The sequence below is a fragment of the Echinops telfairi genome, unplaced genomic scaffold (assembly GCF_000313985.2).
Source record: "Echinops telfairi isolate 266 unplaced genomic scaffold, ASM31398v2 ScPeMD7_19;HRSCAF=73, whole genome shotgun sequence".
Taxonomy (NCBI): Eukaryota; Metazoa; Chordata; class Mammalia; order Afrosoricida; family Tenrecidae; genus Echinops; species Echinops telfairi.
In genome coordinates, this window is record NW_022103916.1 from 5,139,822 (window position 1) to 5,149,628 (window position 9,807).

General features: G+C 50.8%; 1 protein-coding gene across 4 annotated transcripts in view; it reads left to right on the plus strand.

Moving 5' to 3' along the window:
- Nucleotides 1–9,582, plus strand: part of SLC38A5 (solute carrier family 38 member 5) — a 24,026-nt gene extending 14,444 nt beyond the window's left edge. For 2 of the 4 annotated variants that reach the window (XM_045288305.1, XM_045288306.1), the window contains exons 2-17: nucleotides 1,047–1,080; nucleotides 1,426–1,529; nucleotides 1,615–1,684; nucleotides 2,156–2,271; nucleotides 2,385–2,458; nucleotides 3,158–3,250; nucleotides 3,377–3,455; nucleotides 5,348–5,430; nucleotides 5,747–5,805; nucleotides 5,896–6,015; nucleotides 6,239–6,318; nucleotides 7,017–7,117; nucleotides 7,352–7,467; nucleotides 8,135–8,279; nucleotides 8,375–8,478; nucleotides 9,186–9,582. In XM_045288305.1, coding sequence (XP_045144240.1) covers nucleotides 1,477–1,529; nucleotides 1,615–1,684; nucleotides 2,156–2,271; nucleotides 2,385–2,458; nucleotides 3,158–3,250; nucleotides 3,377–3,455; nucleotides 5,348–5,430; nucleotides 5,747–5,805; nucleotides 5,896–6,015; nucleotides 6,239–6,318; nucleotides 7,017–7,117; nucleotides 7,352–7,467; nucleotides 8,135–8,279; nucleotides 8,375–8,478; nucleotides 9,186–9,287 — 1,395 coding nt within the window. In that variant the 5' untranslated portion in view covers nucleotides 1,047–1,080; nucleotides 1,426–1,476 and the 3' untranslated portion in view covers nucleotides 9,288–9,582. Of the gene's footprint in view, nucleotides 1–850; nucleotides 1,081–1,425; nucleotides 1,530–1,614; nucleotides 1,685–2,155; nucleotides 2,272–2,384; nucleotides 2,459–3,157; nucleotides 3,251–3,376; nucleotides 3,456–5,347; nucleotides 5,431–5,746; nucleotides 5,806–5,895; nucleotides 6,016–6,238; nucleotides 6,319–7,016; nucleotides 7,118–7,351; nucleotides 7,468–8,134; nucleotides 8,280–8,374; nucleotides 8,479–9,185 lie in introns of those variants that run through there. The other 2 variants (XM_045288307.1, XM_045288304.1) reach the window with 2 other exon arrangements.
- The last annotated feature ends 225 nt before the right edge of the window (nucleotides 9,583–9,807 follow it).

Consider the following 9,807-nt stretch of genomic DNA (forward strand, 5'->3'; position numbering starts at 1 on the left):
CCTGTTGCCTACAGATGGGTCTTGGGTCCTCACTCTGCACTCCCTCTCATTCACAATGATTTGATTTTTTTGTTCTTTGATGCCGGATACCTGATCCCTTGGACACCTCATCGCCACACAGGCTGGTGTGCTTCTTCCATGTGGGCTTTGTTGCTTCTGAGCTAGATGGCCACTTATTTATCTTCAAGCCTTTAACACCACAGACACTATATCTTTCGATAGCTGGGCACCATCAGTTTTCTTCACCACATTTGCTTATGCACCTGCTTTGTCTTCAGCAATCGTGTCAGGAAGGTTAGCATCATGGAATGCCAGTTTAATAGTACAAAGTATTCTAGCATTGAGGGAGTACTTGAGTGGAGGTCCAATGTCCATCTGCTACCTTAATACTAAACCTATAAATATATGCACATAAATCTATTTCCCCCATCATATATAAATATATTTATATATGTACATGCCTTTATAAATGCCCTTTGCTTCCTAGTTCTTTCCTCTTTTTCCTTTTACTTTCCTCTTGTGATGATTGGGCCTTTTAATGATTGGGAATTTAGGGCTACCTCTTTCCCCAGGAAGCGAGTTCAGGATCGGAGGGCATCTTCCGAGATGCTCCATTCATAGGAGAGAACTCCGGGCTTGGATGGGGACTGCAGAGTCACACCCGCCCCAAGAGACAGAGCAGGCCCTGGGACAGGAATGTTGATGGGGTCTCAGAGGCAGTTTATTCCTAGGATGGAGAATTATGAATTCGAACAGGTTCCCTGGAGGCACGTGAGCAGAGGAAGGATCTCAAGTCTGGGAGTGTCAACAAAGATAACTCCTGCCCAGAAGAGAAGTATTCTAAGACTTGATTTGGCTCCTAAAAAATTACCTCTTGCCCTAAGGAGGGAGATGAAATAGGGTCTCTGAGTTACTTCTACCTGTGGGAGGAGTCTTCGGATTGGGGAATTATCTTTGGGCCTCTAGTTAGGATATCCAGGGTTTTGGCAGTGAGGAATTGGGGCAGCCAGGGCTCTGAACACTGATGGCCTGCTCTTCACCCACAGCCTCTTCTCCGGATTGCATCAGCTCAGTTATCAGGTGAGACCCAGGCGGAGAGGGGGGATGGGGGCTTAAAGGAGATGGGGCAGCCCAACCAACAGTGCCACCGCAAGGAGTGAACAATGTGGCCGTGTGGTGAGGGGGGTGGGGAACAGGGAAGAAAGAGGCAGAAGGGGGCAGTGAGCCTTGGGGTTGGAAGAAGAGGCTATCCCAGCTCCACATGTCCATCGCATCTAGTGTGGAGTTGATTTCTTTTTCACTTTCTGGTCTCCGTATCTCTCTCTTTCTCTGCCAACCCCCCTCCTCCCCCTCCCTGGGTGTCTGAGTAACCGGTGTGCCCTCTCTCATGCTGCTTTTACTGACTCTCCTCACTTTGTACCGCAGCCCCCGCCGCCCCACCTCTGATCTCCCCCACCCAGTTTTCCCACTCACAGGATGGAACTGCAGGATATCAAGATGAACGGAACCCGGCCTGGGGGTGCTGTGGGGTGAGTCAGGGAGTCCAAGGAGGTAGGAGTAGGAGGCATGGTTCCTTTCGAATCAACTCCTATTCCCTGACCTGTTGAACTACAGGCAAGAGCACGAGGGCTTCCTGCCCCACGGGACTCCTGCCCCTTCAAGGAAGCCGGCCCAATTCATGGATGTGAGTGATCCCTCGGGATCTGTCCCAGCTGCACCCTCCCCAGGTTCTCTCCTCTTCCCCAGCAACTCCTCACCTCACTAGCTGTGCCTTCTCTTCACTTCATCACCCCCCTGGATGCCCCCTCTTTCAAGCTCCTTTCCCTGCCGCTCCTCTCCCTGCCCGTTGTTCCCCCATCCTCTGACCTCCCTTCTCAGCGGTTCCCCTCTCGGGTTTTTCTCGGGTGACTCGCTCTCCCAGCAGCCTCCATCCCCAGCAACTCCGCTCTCCAGCTGTTTGGCCTTGGACAGCCATTCCATTCTCTCCCTTCCCAGCTGCCCGCTTTCCTGTTGCTCTGCTCCCAGCGCTCCATTGCCCAGCTTCTCCCCAGCTTCAGTTGGTCCCCCTCCCCACTGCTCCCTTCCCCCAGCCTCTTTCCCTGACCCCACTCTTTGGTCACCTTACTTAGTTCCCCCTCCCCATATGTGCCTGCAGTCAGAGGGGAAGACGTCATTCGGAATGTCAGTGTTCAACCTCAGCAATGCCATCATGGGCAGTGGGATCCTGGGGCTGGCCTATGCCATGGCCCACACGGGGGTCCTCTTCTTCTTGTGAGTTCATAGGCTTCCGGGGGCTGCGTGGGGGGGTGTCGGGATAGACTGGGGTGTGTTGTGGAGTGGGCAGGTGGCCTGAGGGTCAAGTCTGAGCTGTTCTACCAACACAGGGCCCTGCTGCTATGCATCGCACTTCTTTCTTCATACTCCATCCATCTGCTGCTGACCTGTGCTGATGTTGTAGGTGAGACCCAGAGCCTGGACTGCAGATACTAGATCCAGACTTCAACCCAGATCTGAGCGCCTAGACTCCAGATTTATTCCCTTAACCCCATAGGCAGGCCCTGGAACCCCAAATCTCAATGAAACTCCAGACTTTATATCTGGGATCAGACTTTTAATCTCAGATTCTGGATCTGGAACCCCAGAGCCTAGACTCCAGATTCATCCCCTTGGACTCTAGATCCCAAACTGCCCCTTGGCTCCCAGAGGGTATCCTGATTCTTGAATCCTCATTCCCCATCCGACCCTTCCCAACCCAGACTACTGCTCCCCACTTCGTACTCCTACTTTGTAGTTCCAGAACTTCTTTATTTTGGAAGCCCATTATTCCCATACCCCTACTTTTCAGCCCCAGGCTTTAGTTCCCAGGGTCCCACTGCCCCAGATACCAGACTTCACGCCTACAGTGGTGTGGTATCTTGTTTCCAAGACCTCTACCACCTTTCCCTAGCCCCGAAGCTTCCCCGTGTCAGTCCCCAGAGTCAGATCCACCTAGACTGCACTCTGAAACCAGCCCTAACTTTAATCCTTATCAGTTAGATTCAATCCATCTACTTCAACTCTCCAGCTCCCCTAGCCTCTGACCCCCTCCTTCCTTATCCTTGACTTGGCCTCCGGGACCCACAGCTCTTGTTTCTTCCTGCACTGCTCCTCCCCACAGGCATCCGAGCCTACGAGCAGCTGGGACACAGGGCATTCGGGGCTGCAGGCAAGGCTGTGGTGGCTGCTGTCATCTGTCTACACAATATTGGAGGTGAGGGCTCTGGGAAGGTAGGGAGTCAGCTTGGAAGAAGAGGGTGGGATGAAGTGGGCTTCCCCGGGCTGGTAAAAACAGGGTGATAAGGGAAGCCTTGCTTATATCTCCCTCTACCTGTACTAGCCATGTCCAGTTACCTGTTCATCATCAAATCTGAACTCCCCCTGGTTATCAGCACCTTCCTGGAGATAGAACCTGAGAGGTAAGTGAGCAACACCACTTGGCTAAACGCACAGTGCCCTCCCAGATTATTAACTCTGCTGGTGAGCCCCAGCTGTTATCTTCAACTCTGTTTGTCCAGCTGATTCCCAGGTGTTCTATTTTGAGATCGTTGGGCAGGCCAGCTTGGCAGGCTGAGATTCCTGGGTACCATGATGGCAACAGCATGTGGAATTGTTACTTTGGCTGCATGAGTTCAGTAGACCCCATGTGTTGAATTTTGGGACTGTTGTTCTGGCTGATTCTGTATGAAGGCTGATCATGTGTGACTGTATATGAGTGACTATATATTACGTAGACTTAAATCTGTGAGGGTGATTCAGTGACAGTTGTACTGGCTGCTGTGTGGTGACTGACAACCATGGTGTTCTGGGGTTTGTGATTCTAGTGATTCGGCTTGGCACTAGATTCCTGTGATTTCACATGTCTAGCTGACTCTGAGGCTTTGAATCTGGGTCCATTGAACTGGCTGAATGTGTCTGATTGTACATATATGATTGGTGACTTCAGGCGTGTGTGTGTGTTTTAGGGGGCATCAGAAAGGTTGTAGATTAAAAGATAATGGAATGCAAGATTCCCAAGAACTTTTTGAAGCCCCCTTGTATGTGAATGCGGCACGCTATGGGGCCAACTCTGTGTGTATGACTTGCCCACTGTGTCGAGTAGACTCCGTCTCTGTGCTTGATTTGATGACTGCTGCTTTGGCTAATCCTCTCGGTGTGTCTGTGATGCCTGATGAAAACGGTATGTGTCCTCGGTATTATGTTCCAATCATATACATTTGTTGCTCTATGTATCCAGCTGACTCTATTTGATTCTGGATCCATCCTGCGGGCTGAATCTGTCTGGTTATGTGTATATGATGACTGACTTCAGGTATGTGTTCATGTGTGTGCACACAGTCTACTATGGTACTTTTGTTCCAGCTATGTGTCCAGCTGATTGCATGTATGTTGCATAGATTTGTGTATATGGTGGTTGACTCCACCCTTGTAAGTTCCATGGACCGTGCCTCGTGTGCATGTACATGTCTGGTGCGATTCTGAGACCATCAAGTAGCTGAGAGTCTATGGGACTAGTTTGTCTACAGATTATGATTAGCTCCTACTGTGTAGATGGCTAATGGTGCTTTGTTGATTTACTTCTGTATAACTGTGTGTGTGAACTAGGAGAATATGCGAGTGTCTGGAACATAGTAGGTGCTCAATATAATTCTTTCCAATGAATAAGTAATTGTCTTGCTGATTCTGCATTGGCTGTTTTGATTGGGCACCTCCTTCTACTTATGTGTACAGATAGCACTCTTTCTTTGAGTTTGGTTCCCATGGTATGGCCAGTTGGCTAATTCTCTTGCTATTTCATGTTTTTTGTAGGCTGTGGCTCTGTGGTCATAGACGCCCAGCTTCTTCTAGGTGCTCAGTAAACCTTGTGCTGTCCAAACAACCACACGTGTTTCTGACTTTTTGGCAGACTGCATTGTTGCCTTTCGGATCATCAGACTATTGTTCTCCTTGTCAGACATGCTGGGATCATTCTTTTCCTTCAGTCTTTTAATCTGCCACCTGGACTATGGGAGTCTGCCTCCGAGTGTCTGACCATCTGATCACAGGCCTTTATTAGTCTGGTACAGTTTTGGCTGGTTGTGCATATGTGTTCAGCTGTGCCACAGTGATTATAACTGGATGACAGCCTGACTGTTATTTCTGTCAGTCCACTGTAAACACCCTGATGACGTCTCACAACGTGGGTGTTAGTTCAGTGATCATTGCGGCAGGCAGAAATCTGCCTGTCCAGCTGATATGCGAGTGTGTCTCTGAGCCACGTCATTCAGGGATCTGGTTGGGAGTTAGTCACGATGTCTGCCCATCTTCCTAGGGACTGGTACTGCAAGGGAAACCTCTTCATCATCATCGTCAGTGTGGTCATCATCCTTCCCCTGTCTCTCATGAGACACTTAGGTAAGAGGTTTTCCGGATGGGTTTGGGGAAAGTAGGATGAGAGAGGGGGAACCCAGATTGAGAAAGCTCCCATGATCAAGGGCTGCAGAGAGCTTATTTTAACAGGTGAGTAGGAGTTGGCTATGGAGGGGAGGCCACTCCAGGTAGAAGCGAAAGCTTGTGCAAAGGTGCAGCATTAAAGATTCATATATATTCTCATGAAATTGCAGTGGGAGGCTTTGAATGTCAGAATAGGGGCTGGAATTTGATTTCTGAAGCTCTGTGTATAGAGGTTGGATTTTGATTCCGGAAGCGCCGTGTTTTTTTCTTTTTGTAGGCTACCTGGGATATAGCAGTGGTCTCTCCCTGGTCTGCATGCTGTTTTTCCTCATTTCGGTGAGTCTGAAAGAGAGGACATGAGCAAATTGGGAGAGAGTGTGAGATACAGTCTCCTCCATACCTTGCTCCCCCACTAAACCCTCTTAGGTCATCTATAAGAAGTTTGAACTTGGCTGTGTGGTGGGCCACAATGAGACCGCAGTGGACTATCTCACTCAGGGCTTTAATAAAAGCTGTGAGGCCCAGATGTTCACAATTGACTCACAGGTGGGTGTGCAGATGTGTAGGAGTTGGCATCACACTCAGGCTTTCCAGTCCTGCCACATGGGGCCCCCTGTTTCTTGTGAAGCTGGTATTAGACATCTGGAGTTGCCATGCATCTGATAAGGAGGACAATGGCAAGGCCGGGGAGGGGTGGGGGGTGGGGGGTAGAGAGGAAGACATGGACCCCTGTGGGCTCCAACCCCACGTACTTGGACTTTTCCGCTAGATGTCTTACACAGTGCCCATCATGGCTTTTGCCTTCGTCTGCCACCCCGAGGTGCTGCCTATCTACACGGAACTCTGTCGGTGAGTGGGCAAGAGCATGGGCGTGCATGATGGGCCAGAGGCTGGACGACAACCACAAGTTTTGGTTGTGCAAAGGGAGGGATTTAGGGTGGCCAGGAGGCCTCAGAAGGACACGGGAAAGTGACTGCTTCTTGATTCTCCCAGCCATCAAGTTGATTCTGACTCATAGTAACTGTATGGGACAGGATAGAAGTGGTCCTATGGGTTTTTCAAGACAGCAACGCTTTGGGGGAGTAGAAAACTCTATACTTCTCCAGGGGAAAGGTGGGTTTTGAACTGCTGGCCTTGCAGCTAGCAGCCCAACACGTAACCACTATGCCGCCAGGGTTCCTGCTTACTTATTAATATGGTATTCTACTGTTTTAATATTCAGACAGCTCTAGATGGACAGAGTAGGAAAGCAGAGATGATTAGGTGGCAGGGGAGGCAGGTGTGGGCAGTTGGAATGTGGGACTGTCACTGGCAGGAGAGAAGCAGAGATAGTCACAAGAGGTGGACAAGGGTGGTCATCTGGAGTGAGGTGCCGATGAACAGAGAGGAGGCTTGGCTAGTCACAGGAGAGGCAGGGAGGGGCATCCCATTGCGTATCAGCTGAACAGCAGCTGTGGGAAGAGGAACTCTGAGAGGTAGAGGCAGCCTGAAGGGCTTGGGCCAAGTTCATGGGTCAGGGCATGACAGTTCCATTACCTATACCTTAGGCCCTCCCAGCGCCGGATGCAGGCTGTGGCCAACGTGTCAATCGGAGCCATGTTCTGTATGTATGGGCTCACCGCAACCTTTGGATACCTCACCTTCTACAGTGAGTGGAACTAGGGTCAGGCTTGGGTTAGGCTGGGCTAGGCACAGAAGCGGAGCACAGGCTTCTGAGATTTTCCCCCGTTATGCCTGGTGATCCCTCCATTTCCAAAGGCACGGTATGTATCACGCATATATATTGTTTGTCAACTGTTTTGTGGTTGTGTGTGTTTCTGGGGTACGACTCGTGGTACGCCCGCCATACCCTGCATCCTGTATTTCATGTCCCATTGTTTAGAAAGCGTCGAGCCAGAGATGCTGCACAGATACAGCCCAAATGACCTGCTCATCCTCTGTGTGCGCCTGGCCGTCCTGCTCGCGGTGACACTCACTGTGCCAGTCGTGCTGTTCCCTGTGTGTGGTGGAAAAAGTGACCCTTGGAGTAGAGGGGCAGGGGATGGCTGGGCTGGGGGTGGTGTAAACATCAAAGGCGGAGGTAGGAGTGAATGAATGAAGGAGGAAGGGATGGATAGATAGGAAAAGCAGAGTTGTCAGATGGACAGGGAGGGGAAAAATAGAAGAAGGAACATAGGTGGCAGGTCACTTGGAAGGAGGAAGTATAAATGAATGTCTAGACAGAAGGGGGAGGCATAGCTAGAGGGTCAGTCAGAATGGGGCAAATGGATGGACGGAAAATGGGCAAAGACAGAATTAGTGAGCTGCATGAGGGTCAAGGATCTCATAAGGGGAGGGAGGACAATCAGATGAGGAGGCAGAGGTAGGTAGATGGATGGGTGAAGGCCAGATACAGGGAGGTAGGGGCAGTTGGGTGGAGGGTGAGGCCAGGATCTCAGAGGCACAGATGGAGAGTCACAAAGGAGGAAGGACATGGATGACCAGAGAGGGGAGGCAGAGACCTCAGTCAGGCTTGGGGTATACACTGATGGTTGGACAGGGTAGAGATGTAGCTAGTCAGATGGAGGGGAAGCAGGGATCTCAGATCCAGGGCCGTGTTGCAGATGGATGCTCGTGGATGAGGAGGAGACCCTTGGTGCCTAATCCCTGCCCTTTTCACTCCCAGATCCGCCGGGCCCTGCAGCAGCTGCTCTTTCCAAGCAAGGCTTTCAGCTGGATACGGCACGTGGCCATCGCTGTGGTCCTGCTTATCTTGGTCAACGTCCTTGTCATCTGTGTGCCAAACATCCGGGTTATCTTTGGGGTTATTGGTCAGTACCCCCACCCCTTATCCCAGATCTCACCTAGAATGGGGCCTGAATTGTACCCCAGATCTGGGTTGACTCTTGTCCTTCTTGTCCACCAGGGTCCACTTCAGCCCCTAGCCTCATCTTCATCCTTCCCAGCATCTTCTACCTCCGTATCGTACCCCCAGAGGTGGAGCGCCTCTGCTCCTGGTCTAAGATCCAGGTAATCATTCCAGGAGAAGGCTGAGAAAAGGGAACCTTCTGCAGGGTGCTTAGAGACAGGGGACATTCTCAGGAGAGGGCTGGGGAAAAGGGAGTCCTCAGGGAAGGGCAGATGGTCTAGAAGACTAGATGATCTTCGGAGGGAGGAGAGCACCTAGAGAGAGCACCAGAGTCCCGAGAAGACAGAGGGAACACTCCCAAAGGGACCGACTCAAACCAAAGTACTCGGGATTGTGCAGAGAAGGCACATTCTCTAGAGCAGTGGTTCTCAACCTTCCCAATCCGCTACCCTTTCATGCAGTTCCTCATGTGATGGGGACCTCCAACTATAACATTATTTTCGTTGCTACTTCATACCTATCATTTTGCTATTGTTATGAATCAGGCGACCCCTGTGAAAGGGTCGTTTGACTCCCAAAGGGGTCTTGACCCACAGGTTGAGAACTGCTGCTCTAGATGGATGGAATGACTGTTTGGGGTTGGGAGCACTTTCAAAGTGGAGGATGAGAACACTCCCTGGAGGGTTCTAGAAAGATGGAAGGAGAATTATCGGAAAGGGGCTGGCTTTGAGGAAGAAGAGGCTACATTATGGTGGGTTCAAAATAGATGGAGCACCCTCTCGAAGGGACGGAGGGTTTGAGGAGCATTCAGGAGGAGCTCAGGTGAGGATGCATGACCAATTCCATCTTCTCTCCTCCTCCCCTGCAGGCCCTTTGTTTTGGTGTTGTGGGAGTCCTCTTCATGCTGATCAGTTTGGGATTTATGTTTGCTAACTGGGCCACAGGTCAGAGCCATGTGTCTGGACACTGACCGCGCCCTGCCTTGCCTCGCTTTGCCTGGCCCTGCGCTGCCAAATGGAATGCTTTCCCAGCTTCTTCCTGCCTGGCGTTTGGGAGTGGCTGCTGGAAGTGATGGGCCACAAAAGCTTCAAAGTGGCCCATTTCCATCCCCTCTGGGGAGTACGGCCTTAATTCCAACTCCACGGGAGGAGAGGCCTGGTCCCTGGAACTCCCTTGCTAGCTAGCCCAGACTATGTGCCTCTTCTGGCAGCAGCTGTCAGTCACCTTTGAGCTAAAATGGAAAAATAAAAATGATGAAATTCTAATTCTGGTCTCAAACTGTTGCTCTCTTTTTAAGGCTTAGGGGAACCCTCATAAGTCCAAGCAGGGGTAAACTCAGGCCCTGAGAGTAGGACTATGCTTACTTCATACGTTCACACACTCATTTCTTCATTCAGTACTTGCTACTCATTGTTCTACTCACTTGTTCACTCAAGAAACATGTATTACACCAACATGTGTGATCATGAAGGGCCAAAGGGACCAGGCTT